This window comes from Somniosus microcephalus, chromosome 1 (genome assembly GCF_052327205.1).
Source record: "Somniosus microcephalus isolate GS21.2 chromosome 1, FLI_Smic_1.0, whole genome shotgun sequence".
NCBI lineage: Eukaryota > Metazoa > Chordata > Chondrichthyes > Squaliformes > Somniosidae > Somniosus > Somniosus microcephalus.
The window spans coordinates 167633711-167651561 of NC_140987.1; the positions used below are offsets into that span (position 1 = coordinate 167633711).

Sequence of the window (17851 nt, forward strand, 5' to 3'; positions counted from 1 at the left end):
CAACACAGATTAATGTGAGGTATTACATTTTGGTAGGAAGAATAGGGAGGTCATTTATCACTTGGAGGGTGGAGTAGAGGAACAAAGGGATCTCGGAGTACAAATACACAAATCACTAAAAGTTGTGACACAGGATAGCAAGGCCATAAAAAAAGCAAACCAAGCACTCGGGTTTATTTCTAGAGGGATCGAATTGAAAAGTTGGGAAGTTATGCTAAACCTGTATCAAACCTTGGTTAGACCACACTTGGAGTACTGCGTACAGTTCTGGTCGCTATATTGTAAAAAGGATATAGAGACACTGGAAAGGGTGCAGAGAAGATTTACAAGGATGATACCAGAAATGCGAAGGTATACATATCAGGAAAGGATGAACAGCCTGGGTCTCTTTTCTCTTGAAAAAAGGCCGAGGGGTGACCTAATAGAGGTTTTGATAAGAGTGGATACAGGGAGAATGTTTCCATTTGTGGGGAAGAGCATAACTAGAGGCCATCAATATAAGATAGTCACCAAGAAAGCCAATAGGGAATTCAGAAGAAACTTCTTTACCCAAAGAGTGGTGAGAATGTGAAACTCGCTACCACAGGGAGTGGTTGAAGCGAATAGTATAGATGCATTTAAGGGGAGGCTAGACAAGCATATGAGGGAGAAGAGAATAGAGGGTTATGCTGATAGATTTAGAGGAGCAAAGACAGGAGGAGGCTCGAGTGGAGCATAAACATTGCCATGGACTGGTTGGGCCGAATGGCCTGTTTCTGTGCTGTAGGTCCTATGTAAACTTAAAGCCATAGTATAAATGGGGTGTAAACTGTCACAAAGTAAAAATGCACAGAAAACAGTACTTCAAAAGCATAGTTGTAAATCGCATAGATCTTTCTGAGACTGGAATGGGTTCATTCACTGAAGCAGATAATTCCCCAAACTATTTTTTGCAGGGGAAAATATAATTAAGTACAAACATTGCTATATAAAAAAAAATCATCACACTGGATTCTCAGCAAAATAATAGACTTTCACTACTTATTTACTGGGGAGAAACTAGGGCCGAGAAATTTGAGCCATTTTACAGGCGTAATACAAGCACCTCAGCAGCCAATATGGCGGGCGGCGTGCATGCACTCATTCCATGTCTGAAGTATGCTACCCACCATATTGGATTGGGTTCCTCCGTGACACCTCCAGGTTATATCGTACAAGTAGATATACAGCAATGTGAGTTAACTCCCACAAAAGTAAGATTGCTTACAGGAGCAAGTGACGCTACTGAACCAGTGAAGGTATCTACAGCAGACCTGACTTTGTAAAAATCTCAGTAAGTGCAAGGCAATCAAAAACATTTCCATTCACCACCAATCATTGTAGCATTGAGCACATGCTATAAAGTATCCAATCAAGTCATTCAAATATACTTCAAATCCAACAATAGGGAACCAGCAATTACCAAAAAAGAAAAGAAACAAATAGCTCCAATTATGCCTTCTCTGATTTTGATTGCTATTTTCTTATTCACTCAGATATCCTTCTATCTATTATAATGCAACACACAAAATAGTTTTAATATTCGAAACAACTGCAAGAAGTACTCTCCATCCAGCCCTTTCCCCATCTCCATGACCTAGGTCTTGATTTCTGTGTCAATCGCAGATTTGGCAAATTTTACCTGGGACTAAATAACAGGGATTTCCTGTTGGCAAATTGTGTGCACGAGAGATGCATTATGGGAGTACATTTATCTGCCCCTTTGTAACTACAATACTCAGACTGCACCATAACAAAACACTTAGTGGGTGAAATTCTATAGCGCCAAAAAAGAGGCGCGGGCATCGCGTTCAGAGATATGCCTGCACCCATTCAGAAAGCTCAGGCAGTATGTCAATTTGGTGCTACCTGCTAATTAACATGATAGGAGCACACAGCCTAGAAAGGAACATGCTGCAGACAGGCTGTGCACTAAGCAGGGGGCCGAAGTTCGCGCCACTGGAGCGAGGCTAGCTTTACTTACAGCTAGCCTGCTCCTCTCAAGGTAGTCTACAGCTCTTAAAGCTGAACTGCCTTCTGCACTTAAAAAAAAAAAAAAATCCTTCAGCAGTAGGCAGTCTGCAGCTCTGAAAGCTGAACTGCCTTCTGCAAATAAAAAATGCTAAAAGTGCTTCAGCATTAACACAAATGGCTCAACAAGCCAGGGAAAGGGCACCTAGGGTCGAGCATGCAGCTTTGTGCAGGGGGGGTCAACACTGGAAGAGAGGCCAGCTATCAAAAAGGGGGCCAGGATGCCCTCCAGAAAGAAGGATGTAGAACCAGATCACAGAGACCATCACTGCCAGCAGTGTCACCCCCAGGACCTAGCTCCTGTGCCCAAAGAAGTTTCACCTGTGGTCAAGGTTAGTGAATGCAAAAATTGGCCGTGTGGTTGATACTAAAGAAGAAAGCTGCAGACTGCAGAAAGATATCAATGGACTGGTCAGGTGGGCAGAACAGTGGCAAATGGAATTCAATCTGGAGAAGTGTGAGGTAATGCATTTGGGGAGGGCTAACAGGGCAAGGGAATGCACTATAAATGGTAGGACACTGAGAAGTGCAGAAGATTCAGAGGGATCGTGCAGTGCATGTCCACAGATCCCTGAAGGTAGCAGGACAGGTAGATAAGGGCCTAGAAATTCAGTTGCGTTCGCCAGCCGTTAGCGCCATAAGAGGAGTAGATTTCGAGCGCTAGGCACTTAGCACCCGGGCGCAGACCGATCTGCGCCTACGCCCAACTTCAGTTGACATTTAGCGCCGGCGCAAAGTGTTTGCGCGCGCTCAGCTGCGCGCGCAGCTTATGACGTCATTTCGTCGTGCAACGCCGTTTGTGCGCCCCAAACCGGAACTTCAGTGGCGCCCACCCAATGTGGGCGTGGCGCTGTTAAGAGCTGTGAAGTGGAACGCAGCGGGGAGCGCTAATTAAAGGGCACTTAGACTGAACTATAAAGGCCAGCCATTTTGCTGCAATGACTTTAGTGCAACAGATTTCTGGACAGAGACCAAGGAAGAGACCTTACTGATTTGGGCCAACATAGGAGAGGTATTTTTGGCTTCTGGCCAGAGCTTGGAAGTTTGACTCATTGTGATTTCACTGTTTGCAAGTATATTATGGGGGCTGCATGGGGTTCCAACCCTCAGTTCCAGCATTATGTGCGAAGGGCTCGCAGACGCTGTGTGAGAGGGGCAGCCATGCCTAGACGCAGAGAGGCCATCAGGCGTCGGCAACGTAGGCCTTACCCACTCAGGGAATACCGCCAGCAGGTGTCCTATCTCACCATGACTGCCGCGCATTGTGTTAAGAGGCTGTGCTTCAGGAGGGAGGTGGTTGCAGAGATCTGCCAGCTGCTTCACAGAGATCTGCGTCCACAGCTGATGTGCAGGACGTCTCTGTCGGTGGAAGTGAAGGTCACGGTGGCTCTGAACTTTTATGCAAGCGGCTCCTTCCAAGCCGCTGCTGGGGACATAGCGAACATCTCCCAGTTCGCCGTGATTCGCTGCATCCGGCAGGTCACCGATGCCCTTTTCGCAAGGAGACACCAATTCATCTTCCCCATGACCCTAGAGAGGCAGGAGCAGCGTGCAGTCGGATTTGCGAGGATCGCCGACTTCCCCATGGTGCAGGCCGCCATTGACTGCATGCATGTGGCTATGCGGGCACCTATCGACAATGCCGAGGATTACTGCAACCGGAAGGGCTACCATTCCCTCAATGTACAGCTGGTGTGTGACCACAGGCAGCGCATCCTAGCTGTCAATGCCCGCTTTCCAGGCAGCAGCCACGATGCATTTATCCTGCGCCAGACTACTGTGGCTGACATGTTCCAGGCACAGCCTCCCCCAAGAGGATGGCTTATCGGGGACCAAGGCTATCCTTTGTGTACATGGCTCATGACCCCGCTCCGCGCGCCCAGGACCCCTGCTGAGGAGGCATACAACGAAAGCCATCAAGCCACAAGGAACATCATAGAGCAAACGATTGGCGTCCTCAAGCAACGGTTCCGCTGCCTGGATCGTTCCGGCGGATCTCTACAGTATTCGCCGGATAGAGTCTCCCAGTTCGTCGTCGTTTGCTGCATGCTGCACAACCTGGCTATCCGCAGGACTCGGGCACTGCCACCTCACGTTGGACCACCACCTCAGGAGGACGAGCAGGAGGACCATGAGGAGGAGGAGGAGGAGTACCAGCCCAGGAGGGAGCCACAAGGTCCAAGGGCCGTCCGTCGGCGGCTTATTGAACGACACTTCTAGGCCCCCTGTCAGGGAATGGCTTGTGGCAATGAAGGCACATGAATGCAGCCGCTCCGTAAGCCCTCAGCCGGTTAACGCAACAACCACTTGAAACATCACACATGGACAAGCTGAATAAAGAAAAAGCTTTATTGAACAAACTCAGGGCCCTTCCCACATGAAACCCCAAAACACACAACACCCCCAAAAAACAGTCAAAAACATATCTCACTCCCACAACCCGGGGAGGAATAACAAAACTTGTCCATCCAAATGGCCTTCATCCTCGGCCTTACCAAGACAAACCCCCCCATACAGAACACAAACACCCCCATATAAAAAACCCTTTGCCTTCATCTTCGGCCTTACCAAAATAAACCCCCCCCATACAGAACACAAACACCCCCATATAAAAAAACATTTGGCAACACACTCTACTTTGTGTGCCGAGAGGGCGAGTCCTTGTCCAGGCTTTTCCGGCCCCTGGCCGACCTGCTGCTCCGCCTCAACCTGGGCCCTGTGGGTGTTGCAAGGCTGGGGGAAGGCTCCTGAGGGGCACAATGCGTGACGGCAGATGCCCTTGGGGGTCGGCCTAGACGAGCCGGCTGCTGACTGCTGCAGCTGTGGCTGTGCAGCATCAGTCTCTCCAGCAGCTCGTCGCAGCTTTGCTGGGGGAGTGGCAGTGGCGGCTGCAGCAATGGGGGCAAGCTGGCTGATGCCAGGCGCTCGCTGGTCGCCAGAGACACTGGCAGTCGGCCGGGCTGGCACTGCAGCAAGCGCAGCAATCTGGTGAAGGCCAGACCGCTGTGCTGCAGCAGCGCGGCGGGTGCCCTGGCGATGCGTGCGTGACACAGCGAGTGTGGCAGCAGTGAGTGCCCGTACTGCCCTGGTCTGTGCCCGCATCAGACCAGCCAGTGACTGCACGGCACCACTCGTCAACTCTCCACTCGCTGCCTGTGCTGCCCTGAATTCTGCCTGACTCGCGTCCTGTGATGCCCCGAATTGTTCGAGACCCCTGGCCTGTGCTGCCGCGAGTTGGTCGAAGCCCCTGGCCTGTGAGGCCCCGAAATCGGCCACACTATGAGCCAGGGACTCAATGGCCTCAGGCAACCGTGCCACAACACCCATGCACTCGGTGTGGCGACGATCCGAGTCCGCGGACATTTGATCAAGGAGGCGCACCTCCTGGGCGAGGACCGTCTCCGGACTGGAGGCCGGACTCTCCCTCTGGGGAGAAGGCCGCCGAGCTGGCCGACCCTTCCCGCGTGGCTGGACGCCACTGGGCCCAGCAACTGCACTCCCCTGCAACACTTCCCCCCTCTGGGGAGAAGGCCGCCGAGCTGGCCGACCCTTCCCGCGTGGCAGGATGCCACTGGGCACAGGAGCTACACTCCCCTGCAACACTTCCCCCCTCTGGGGAGAAGGCCGCCGAGCTGTCCGACCCTTCCCGCGTGGCAGGATGCCACTGGGCACAGGAGCTACACCCCCCTGCAACACTTCCCCCTGGCTCTCCTCCAGGCAAGACGTGTCCCCTCCATTGCCATCCCCTGGCGCGGATGAGGGTTCCCCCGATGTGCCGCCTTCCTCTTGCTCCTCATCGTCCTCCTCTTCCGAGGGACTGACACTCGCAGCTTCAGGGACCTCCTCCTCACCAGCTGAAAGCAGGAAGGCACAAGAGTAGCTTTAGAGTGAGGACAGGGCGTCAGCGAGGGAGGCATGAGTGGTGGCATTATGCGCATTGGTCGGACAGTGGCAAAGGATGTAGATCTGAAGCGCAAGGGGAACGAGAGAGGTCCAAACGGTCATGTCCTTACCATTGGGGCCCAGCACAGGGTCGGCATCTCCAATTGCAACGGGGCCAATCACCCGGGCACCCATGAGTCGACCCACGCGCTCCTCCAGGTCACTGAGCTCCTGGAACTGGGCACGGCCTCCCCCGGTGACAGTCCGGCTCTTCAGATTCTCGGCCAGCTTGGCCTGCAAGAGAAAGGACGGCTTCTAAGTACAGTGTGGTGCCCTGTTGTTGTGTGCACTGCCTCCCATGGTGGAATAGCTTGGCCGGTGTGGTGCCCTGTTGTTGTGTGCACTGCCTCCCATGGTGGAATAGCTTGGCCAGTGTGGTGCCCTGTTGTTGTGTGCACTGCCTCCCATGGTTGAATAGCTTGGCCAGTGTGGTGCCCTGTTGTTGTGTGCACTGCCTCCCATGGTCGAATAGCTTGGCCAGTGTGTAAAGTGCAGAAAGTGCTATTGATGTTCATGCCAGTGCCATAGCTGCTGGAGGAGGGCTGGCCATTAGGCCTTTGAGGTCCCTTTGCCCATAATGTGAGGTGCACATGCAAGGATGAGGAGGACACTGGAAAGGGTACTCACCCTGACCAACCGAGTGAGGTCGTTAAACTTTTTCCGGCATTGGTCACCAGTCCTGGGGACATCGCTGTTGGCTGTGACCCTCTGGCCGATTTCCCTCCAGGCTCTCCTGTACAGCCTCTTGGGAGCCTTCTTGCCACTGTCCGGGAACAAGATATCTCTTCTCCTCTCCAAAGCCCTAACCAGCACCTTTAAATCATGGGCAGAGAAGCGCTGCGCTCGCTCACGGGCCCTCTGCATCCTTGCTGGCGCTATTTCTCTCCAGCAGCAGTGTTTAGGCCTAGCTGGAGGGCTGCAGTATCCAGGGCGTGGCAGCAGACCAAGTCGACCATTCCCCCTTTAAGAGCTGGCCGGCGCCAGGGTGTCTGCTGTCAATCAAAACATGACCGCACCTGCGCTGCGCCCGGCCTCGGCGGTATCAGTCTGCACCGCTGGCTTAGCGCCTAAAGATAGGGGTGCAACGCCAGTTTTAGCGCTCGAGCAAACTCCTTGGCCAAAGCTACTGAATATCGGCGAAGTGGCCTCCACTTTCCAGCGGGCGCAAACTTTAGCGCCCACCCGACTTTACCGCCCCAAAAGTGGCTATACTGAATTTCTCGGCCACTGTGTTTAAGAAGGCATACAGGATAATTGCCTTTATTAGCCGAGGCATAGACCATAAGAGCAGGGAGGTTATGCTTGAACTGTATAAAACACTAGTTAGGCTGCAGCTAGAATACTGAGTGCCGTTCTGGTCACCACATTACAGAAAAGATGTGACTGCACTAGAGAGGGTGCAGAGGATGTTGCCTGGGCTGGGGAATTTTAGCGATGAGAAAAGATAGGGACTAGGGACAGGGTCACTGGCAAGGCTTGGAAGCTAAGCAGACCTGGTTAGTACCTGGAGGGGTGACCATCAGGGAAGACCAGGTGCAGAAGGTCACGGAAGGAGCCCCGAGGAGGGGCGGCTGGTGAGCAGGCTCGGGCGGTGGGCTGAAGATTGTTGGACAGGAGGAATGGTGGAAATGGAATGGCGGCGCGCACCGACGCAGCGGCTTTGCTTCTCCCAGTCATGGGAGCTTGCAAGATCACATTTCATTGTTCATGTACTTGCACAATGACAATAAAGTTGAATTATTATTATTAGATTGGATAGGCTGGGGCTGTTTTCTTTGGAACAGAGGAGGCCGAGGAGAGACCAAATTGAGGTGTATAAAATTATGAGGGGCCTAGATAGAGTGGATAGGAAGAACCTATTTCCCTTAGCAGAAGAGTCAATAACCAGGGGGCATAGATTTAAAGTAATTGGTCGGAAGTTTAGAGGGGATTTGATCAGAAATGTTTTCACCCAGAGGGTGGTGGGGGTTTGGAACTCACTGCCTGAAAGGGTGGTAGAGGCAGAAACGCTCATCACATTTAAAATGTACTCGGATATGCACTTGAAGTGTCGTAACCTACAAGGCTACGGACCAAGTGCTGGAAAGTGGGATTAGGGTGGATAGCTTTTTGTCGGTCGGCAGGGATAAGATGGGCCGAATGGCCTCCTTCTGTGCTGTAAATTTCTATGATTTTATGAATGCATCTCCAAAAGTAGTCTCCTACCAACTGCACCACTAGCCTCACACACTGCTCAATGCAAGATCCCCCCCCCCGCCCCACCCTCCCCCAAATCACTCACCTACCAATAATCTCTAGCAAACACAAGGCACACCTCACATTCCTAGCTTCACCTCACCCACTTAGAGGAGACGGTGCTGGCCATTCTTGGCAGGGGCATGGCTGAGCTCTTGGCCAGTGTCGGGTCTGAAAGAATACAAGATGTCGGTATCCTCATACGATATCCTCCTTCTCACTTCGCCCTTGTCCCACAATCTCTTATGATGTACAAGCTGCACATGGTATAAGCATGCACCTCTTCCTTTACCCGCCTCCCCGCACCACGACCCTACCCTTGTGCCTTCCTCATTTCAGACACCCAAGAAATCCAGCCTGTCCAGCCAGTGGTTGAACAAGAGGAGGAAGGGGAGAGTGAAGAAGAAGACCATCACTTGATTTCTCGCTCCTAGCCACCAGCTGCTCGGCCATCTGCAGTGATCCCACTGAAAGTCAGCAGCCTTCCACCAGCCATGCTGCAGCCACTGGGGTAGCAATGCATAACATCACTAGGATAGGCAAAGGCACACACAAGACAGTCACTAAGGGAATGCACAAGGGTGATTAGTTTTTTTTTAATGTAATATTGAATGCACATATGGATAAAGTTAGATTGGAAGGTTTGCTTTGTGGTGGCTTTTATTTCAGCGTTGTGGCCAACAGGATGCTGTGATGGTCAGTAACAGTAAGGTGTGGGACAAATGTTGAAAGGGGAATTGGGGTTGTGTTCACTGGTACCGCAGGCGGATGATTTGATCCTGGATATCTTGGCCAGAAAGGGACTGTCTGGGTTACCTCCTTCCTTCTGCTTTTTCCCATCCTGCTTCCTCCTGCCTCTGCGAGCAGCTTGTCCTCTTTTGTTGCCATCTCCATATGATGCTGCAGCCCAAGGAGGACTGCAACTAGAGCCCCCTGGACTGGAAGCAAGTGGTCTTCTCAGAGGCCTTCCTTTAACAGCCAAAGCCTTGCCAACGCCCAGCAGCACTCCCAGCACACTAACAACTTTTTTAATGTATTGCACCAAGCCACTACTCCAATAAAATGTAAAAAAAAATCTAAAAGCAAAAATCTAAAGTTACCTGAAAGTTGTGTGTGTCCCTTTAAGAAGCGCTCGCAGCGGCTCTGTTGTACCACTGCACGCACGTGTTTCCGTGCATGGTTTGGAGAGGTGGTATCAAGAGAGGCAACACTGAAAATTACAGCTCGTTGTCAATTCAGACGTTGCACGGCGATTAACGTCACGATCTGCATCATTTAAAAATAGGCGGCTAACGCAGGCAACAGCAGCGCTGCTGACCTGCCCAAAATGGTGGCCGCCGCGTTCGGCAGCAGAAGAGGGCGGAAGCGATGCGGCCGCTATTTTTCTGCAAACTCAATCTTAACGGCCAGTGCTAAAGTTCCCAATTTCATGACCCTACAGATTTCTAACTGTTGTTGGCAAATTAAGTCAAAGTGTGAGAGCGAGAGCGAGCAAGAGCCAGCCAAGCGAGTGCGAGCCAACCAGAGCCAGAGCGAGTGCGAGCCAGCCAGAGCGAGAGCGAGCCAGCCAGAGCGAGAGCCAGCCAGAGCGAGAGCGAGCGAGAGCCAGCCACAGCGAGAGCGAGAGCCAGCCAGAGCGAGAGCGAGTGAGAGCCAGCCAGAGCGAGAGCAAGAGCCAGCCAGAGCGAGAGCTAGCCAGAGCGAGAGTCAGCCAGAGCGAGAGCTAGCCAGAGCGAGAGCGAGGGCCAGCCAGAGCGAGAGCGAGTGAGAGCGCGAGCCAGCCAGAGCGAGAGCCAGCCAGAGCGAGAGCCAGCCAGAGTGAGAGCCAGCCAGAGCGAGAGCCAGCCAGAGCGAGAGCGAGTGAGAGCCAGCCAGAGTGAGCGAGAGCCAGCCAGAGCGAGTGCGAGTGAGAGCCAGCCAGAGCGAGCGAGAGCCAGCCAGAGCGAGAGCGAGTGAGAGCCAGCCAGAGCGAGAACCAGAGAGAAAGCGAGAGCCAGCCAGAGTGAGAGCGAGAGCCAGCCAGAGCGAGAGCCAGCCAGAGCGAGAGCCAGCCAGAGCGAGAGCGAGTGAGAGCCAGCCAGAGCGAGCGAGAGCCAGCCAGAGCGAGTGCGAGTGAGAGCCAGCCAGAGCGAGTGAGAGCCAGCCAGAGCGAGAGCGAGTGAGAGCCAGCCAGAGCGGGAGACATGGGCCTGGAATTTGCGGTTAGCGGCAAAGCAAAGACAAAGAGTGAGAGCCCCAAGACAGAGCCAGAGGGAAATTATGGAAGCAATAGCTTTTACCCTATTCTAATGCAACGGCAATACCTCAAGTGAACCATAACAATCCAGAGCATAACTACCAAAAATTACAAGCAACAACTGTGAGAGGTATGAGGCAGTACAAAACATAAAAACCATGGCCTGGATTTTGCGCTAATAATAACGAAAAGGCTGTCAGCGCTCACAGTTATTAAAGAGTAAATCGGACAGCAATTTCCGGAGTACGCACATGCACAGTCAAACGCAGAAATCTGGAAGTTGCGGTCCGAGCTACCCTGCTCCTCCACTGGCTGCGCTATAACAGAACCACGCCGATAGACTCGGCATTGAAATACGTGCAACGTCATGAAGGTGAGGCACTTACCCACCAGTTACCCACTAAACATGCCAGAAAAAGATAGGGCTGGTACATTCAGGAGTAAGTGAATTTTTAACGGGATAAGTGATAATTGAAGCCAAACAACCTCTCCTGGACCTGAAAATTTAATTTTAGAAATGTGGCGTCTCATTCCTTCAGAAGTTAATTAGTATTAGAGATTTTAAAAAATGTACATTTTTTTTTACTGTTTCGGTCTGTCTCTTATAATCCCATCTGTCTTCCCCAATCTTTATTTTGCTTTCTATACATGATTTAAAATCTAGTTTATACTTCCTGCTTTAGAATCAGTGGAGGGATTTTTAACCCCCAAAAACGGGCAAGTTTGGGTCGTGTGGGTGGTTAAAGTGTTGAAATCTGAATCCCGACCCCAACCCAATTCCAATCCCACCCACTTCCGGGTTTAATGGAGGCGGTACAGGGAGCGGGCGGCCAACTCACTCCCGGGAGGCAGGTTGGCTCTTTAATTATAAGGAGACTGCGTACCTCATTTTGAATCCCCATTTTAACTTTAACGCTGGGCAGCCCGATTTCCCAGATCTCGGGGAACCCGGCAGCTAAAGGAAGGTGGGGACTGCTGGAACCAGGAGGCAAGTGTCTTTCCACTTACCTGCGGGATCCAGTCTCCCTGCCTCGCCAAACCCCCGCCCCCCCCGACCAGTGTTCCCCCCAAGGTGTGCACCAATCGGGAGGTCCCGCGCAGGTCGTTCACAAGCTGCTGCCGCTGGAAAAGGTAACGCACACACAAATTTTTAAAGGGACCACGCACCAAAAAGAGAGAACACATTGCCCCAGACACTTCCGATCTCCCCCCCGACCTCCCACCCATGAGGCCTCCCATCTCCAATTCCCCCTCCGACTTTCCATTCCCGCCACCCCCCCCCCGCCCTTCTGACCCCCGGCCCGACACCCACACCCCCAGCTTTCTGATCTCCGGCCCCGCTCTCCGGACTTCCAATCTCCACTCCCCCTCTCCCAGCCTTCCATTCCCGGCCCCAGCCCTTCCAATCCCCGCATCCCAGCCCTCCCCACCCCCCCCCCCACCCCCCCTGGCCTCCGATCCCCAGTCCTCCCGCACTGGCTTCTGATCCCCAGCCCCTCCCTCCGGACTTCCAATCCCCACCTCCGGCCTTCCGACCCTGGCCCAACCCTACTCTTACTCACCAATTCCGGCCTTCCAATCTCCCCCACGCCATCCTCCCCACCCCCCCAAATCCCTGCCTTCCGACCCCCCTCTCCAATCCCTCGCTCCCTCCTCTGCTCCCCAGCTGAGGCCTGGTGCTGCACACTACCCGCCCAACAGCCAGCCAGCCTCTCAATCTGGCTTGAACAGAGAAAAAAATGTTAATCACGGAGAACCTGAGACCACAATCCAGCCCCCCGCTCCCTGCCTGCCTCCAAGTTAAAATCCTGCCGTGTCTCAGTGAGGACTCTTCAATCTGATTGGTTGAAGAGCCTCACTGTTTCTTAATCCGCTCACAGACACTGCAGAAGCACACCCTGTAGAGGCTGCCACCCTGGATCAGACGCCAGATTAGAGCAAGTCTCTGTTCAAAAGCCTACGAAAACTTTGGGGGCAGATGTCAGTGAGGTGAACGGTGATCACCTTTCCTTCGCCGCTGACCGCAAAATCCGCGCCATTTTATGGAGTTTAAGCCATTAAATTAAAAATGTTGCTGTTGCATACATAACCATTGCATCAACAGGCAAGATTTTTACAAGGCTTCAGCAAGAATTACAAATCCACCCTGAGATACAAGGTCGAGAAAAAATATGTGGTCACTTTTAACTCGAAGTGCCCAGCAAGAAACTGACGACAGCACAATGGCGACCTGTTGTACACCCCATCCAATTTTCCTTCCTATTGAAGGCACTGGAAAGGAAAATTAGGCGGGGCATAAAAATGGGTGCCTCACCCACTGTCGTCAGTTTCCCACCGGGCAGGTTGCGTTACAATCAATCTCCAGTACATTATATATTCATATTAGTAACTGAGGAAAAAAGTGGAAGATTTTTAGTTGGGAAGAATAAACAAATAAATCAGCAGGGAGAGCTAGGAACAAAGTCAGGAGGGAGAATTGCTATTTAAATAACATGACTTTGGAAAAATGGAACAGCTAGGAATGTGCTGGCTCAAATGAGAAACCGATAAAATGTATTTGTGGACACTAGGCAACATGAGGATCAGAATTTAGAATAACAGAAGATTTGCAATGTTGATGCTTGTCTTATACAGTACAAGGCCCATGGATTGTTAAGTTTTTTTTGGGGTGGGGACTTTTGGAAGGTTTTGTATGCGTTTCACCTTATATGCAAGTATATATATACTTGTTCACCATATTGTAGAATTTGTTGTAGAACCGATACTTGCCCTCCGACGCAACCGGTCTCTTTCCTCACGGATAGCATTCATGGTGGCCTTCGTCCTGTTTAGGTCGTCTTCTTTACTACACAGCATCGCCGTGAGGCTTTCATTTTCTTCCCGAAGGGCTGCTAACTCCTTCTCCCATCGTGATCTCTCTTCAGCAAGAGTTGGATAGAAGTCACGTCCCAGTACTCCCTCAATCTCCTCTACAGTCTATTAGGAATGTTAAATAGAGGTACAAACAAAACATACTTAATTATTGCGAAGTTGCAAAGTATGAAGTAAAGTAGCTTCAGTTAATGGAAAAAGACAGATTACTAACAGTATGTAAAATTCAAACTGTTTGGTGTTGGAAGGATGAATGTTGACCAGGACACCAGGAGAAATCCTTGCTCCTCCTCCACTTCAAAAAAAGTGACATGAAATCTTTTACATCCACCTGCAGGTCAATTCAACTCTATTCTGAAAGACAGTACTTTTGACAAAGTAGTACTCTCAGTAATGCACAAATCTCAGCCTAGATTACATGCTCAACCCCAGGAATGAGGCTTGAACCCAGTCTCCTAATTCAGAAGTGAGGATACTACCACTGAGCCAAGCTGACACTTGGGCAGTTTCAGTTTCAATTAACAATTTCAATATTAACCTATGAACATAATGGACAGGAAAATAACTACTTTATTACAACTCTCTGAAAGTTCTCAAAACCTTTGAGGTACAATGAACTAATTTTTAAATGCAGTGATTTGCTATGTTGGCAAATATGACAGCCATTTTGCATAGAGACAGAACCCACAAAAATCAAAGAGATGAATGACCAGTTCATTTGCTTTTGGTGGCACTGGTTGAGAGGACTGTTTGCCAGAACTCCAGAAGAATGCCCCGTTTTCTTTCTAGTATCATCATGGGAGCTTTAGCATAATTATGGAGCTATTACTGAGATATGCACTGGAACAGCTTAATTAAGGGCAGCTCTCTGCACAAGCATGTAAATATGAAACTGAAGAGGAAAGAGGCTTTTTTGGGGGCACTGGATGTCAAGTACACCAAGACCAGGTGTGATCAACAGGAGGAGCTGACCCAGTCCTTGGTGTGGTCTGCAAGTTATGCTAAACAAATGGCATAGCCATCACGGTGTCTGCAGTAAAGCAGAAGTACCAAACACAGGTCTTGTCTGACAGGCCCAGGTAGGAGTGGCATATTCGGTACACTCAAGACAAGCAACTAAGGGAAGGGAGCCCAAATTGTCAAATCAACTTCACTAAATTATTTTTCCAGTTTACTTGGTTAGCTCCTGCGATTTGCCAATTGAGCAATTTGATTGGTCACTTTTTTCTTGCTCAATCTTTCCTCATTGCTACTTATAAGAACATAAGAAATAGGAGCAGGAGTAGGCCATTTGGCCCTTCGAGCCTGCTCTGCCATTCAATAAGATAATGGCTGATCTTCTACCTCATCTCCACTTTCCTGAACTATCCCTAAATCCCTTCATTCCCTTAATAGTCAAAAATCTATCGATCTCCGTCTTGAATATACTCAACGTACTCTGAATTAAACTGCTTTTGATTTGTTCCCATTTAGCCAGTGGAATATTTGATCAGAAACACCTTGCCAGCGACACCCACATCCCATGAATGAATTTTAAAAAAGCAGATAAGTCCTCTTTTCAGCCAATCACACTTTTGCTCTGAAATGTGGCATTTTCAGGTGTGATGTATTAGATAGATAATATAATTAGTGGACAAGACAAAAGCCAGACATTTCCTCTTGTTCTGCTGATGTAATTTCACTTGAAGTTCAGTGGGAACCCCAGCAAAATTATGGTGGCAGAGCGGGAGCAGATAGATGAATTTAAAAGCCAAAACATTTGATGAACTTGAGTAAATTAATACCTTTATAGCCAGGTCACAGTGCTCACTTGCAGTGGTAAGTTGTTCAATGTGTCTGTCCACTTCTGCCACTGATAGATTGCAACTGCTTTTCTTCCTTCCACAGACTACATTCTCCAGCCCAGTCAATACCCGCTGAAGCTCTGAGTTGAGGTCACTACAGGCATCTAACATTAAAAAAAACTATATATATTCAGTTTCATGATTACTGCTGGTGCCTATAAAAATACATTACCAGAATTTCATGCAAACTATGTGACCAGCATTTGGAAGAATAAAAAAAGGAAATGCTGGAAATACACAACAGATCTGTCAACCTACCTTTCCTCTTCATGGCTACCAACATTTGGGTGCAACTCTTTTGTCAGAACTCAAAGCTGGAAATAAGCAAGCCCCTTGTTCAGACTGGGGGAAAACGTCAAGAGTCAGGATAATTACTTGTAAAGAAGTAGTTAGTCATTTGTGAATAGGTTTTCCAACAGCAAATGGAAGTGAGAACAACTCAGGCTGTGATAAAGTATTAAAAAAGGCAAAAGGAATTAAATCATCTCTAAAATGTAAGGAAATGATGTAGAAAAGAGAAACAGTCACAAAAATAGGAGAGACCGCAAAGAACTGAAGCTGCTAAAATCAATGTTCAGACCAGAGGACTGCAAAGTTCCAAAAAGAGCATACTGTACTTACAGCTTGTGTTCAGCTTGCTCTGGCTCCTTACATTGTTCTAACCAAGCTCCATGCTTCTCAGTCTCCTACACTATTTCATAAAGTTTAATGCAAACTTCAGAAACAGCATCAATTCAGACCTCCCCACACTCTCAGCCAAGACCCTGGACCTATGACTCCCCAGCTCATTAGAACTTACTTTCTGTTTAATTATTTACTTATTTTTGTGAGAATAAACCTGATTGAAGTTACATCAGATCCTGTAAATATAAACCCAATATATTGATATTAGTGTAGTTTAGGCAGGTTTTAGATTACACACAAAGGGAAGTGTGTTGTTCGCTTCCAATTTTCCAAGGTTAGCTCATGATAATAGTTTCAGGTTCAGATTTGGATAGGTCTAGGTGATACACTAATGGTGGAAACAAAAATTACATGCAAGTGAAACAGCACAGATGTGAATGTGTGTGAAAGAGCTGATTACATCTACTGTAGTTTTTGTTTTGGGTTCTATAAACTTCAGAAAGTGTTTTAAGCTAAAAAATGTAGCCTCATCCTAATTTTAGTTTATATTTCAGAGTTGAATTCTGAAGCAAACAGAAAACGTCTAATTATCTCACCTGCGTTTAATTGAGTTACAAAATGTAAACATTCTATTTGCTGACATATGTATGTATTAGTGTATGTGAGCGAGTAAGAGAGAGCATGAGATTGACAGCCAAAGAGAATATTTTAAACCATGTTCCTGGCTGAAAGAGGAAAACCTGCAGATGAGACCAGCTTTTAGTCAATTCAAATTTTTAAACACTGTTCCCAGCAGAAAACGCATGGATGAGGCTGTAAAGTTTTAAACACTGTCACTGGTGTGGAACCTGCAGATGTGACCGGCTGATGATTGAAGGAAAAATGAAATACATACAGGAGGGTGAACAGCCAGAGGTCGTTGTCCAAATCGGTACCAACGACACAAGCAGAAAGAGGGATGAGGTCCTGCAGGCAGACTATAGGGAGCTAGGAAAGAGATTAAAAAGCAGGACCTCAAAGGTAGTAACCTCCGGATTACTCCCAGTGCCACGTGCTAGTGAGTACAGGAATAGGAGGATAGAACAGATGAATGCGTGGCTGGAGAGATAGTGCAGGAGGGAGGGCTTTAGATTCCTGAGTCATTGGGACCGTTTCTGGGGAAGGTGGCACCTGTACAAGCCGGACGGGTTACACCTCAACAGAGCCGGGGCCAATATTCACGTGGGGAGGTTTGCTAGTATGGTTGGGGGGGGGGGGGGGGGTGGTTTAAACTAGCTTGTCAAGGGGATGGGCACCAGCATATAGGAGTAGAAAAGAGGAATGAGGTGCATAAAAGTGTGAGTGTGTTGGATAGTACTAGAAAAGAAAGTAGTATTAGAGGTGGAAGTAGTATCATATTAGATAGGAGCAGACGACAAAAAATTCAAAAATGGGTTTAGAATGCATGTACGTAAACGCACAAAGTGTGGTGAATAAGGTTGGTGAGTTACAAGCACAATTAGCCGTGTGGCAATATGATGATGTGGCAATAACAGAAACATGGCTTAAAAGCAGTGAGCACTGGGCACTTAATATTCAAGGGTACAAGGTGTTCAGAAAAGATAGGGAAGGAAAAAAGGGAGGTGGGGTGGCAGTGCTGATTAAGGAAGACATTGTAGTGTTGGGAAAGGGAGGATGTTCTTGAGGGGACAAGGACAGAATCCGTTTGGTTGGAGTTCAGGAGCAAAAAGGTATGATCATGCTATTGGGGGTATTCTATAGGCCTCCAAATAGTGAGAGGGAGGCAGAGGAGCAAATCTGCAGGGAAATCGCAGAGATATTCAAGAGCTATAGGCCTAGAAATTCAGTGGCCTGCGCCACCCGTTAGCGCCCTAAGAGGGCACTTAGTGGGTTTTGCGCCACTGGGCACGCCTCCCGCTAAATTTAGCGGGACGCTAATGGCGGCGCTAGCCGTTAGCGCTGCGCCGCTACCGATGACGTCAACGGTGTGCGCAGCGCCCTGCTACCGCCCCGATCGCGAAATTTAGTAGCGCCCTCTGCTTTAACGCCG

At 49.4% G+C, this 17851-nt stretch overlaps 1 protein-coding gene across 3 annotated transcripts in view; it reads right to left on the reverse strand.

Moving 5' to 3' along the window:
- The window catches only part of mcc (MCC regulator of WNT signaling pathway), a 450686-nt gene that overhangs the window by 102863 nt on the left and 329972 nt on the right, over positions 1-17851 (reverse strand). For all 3 annotated transcript variants that reach the window (XM_085987123.1, XM_085987125.1, XM_085987131.1), the window contains 2 exons: positions 15118-15281; positions 13232-13438 (listed from right to left, as the gene is read on the reverse strand). In XM_085987123.1, the coding sequence (XP_085843249.1) occupies positions 13232-13438; positions 15118-15281 (371 nt within the window). The remainder of the gene's footprint in view (positions 1-13231; positions 13439-15117; positions 15282-17851) is intronic.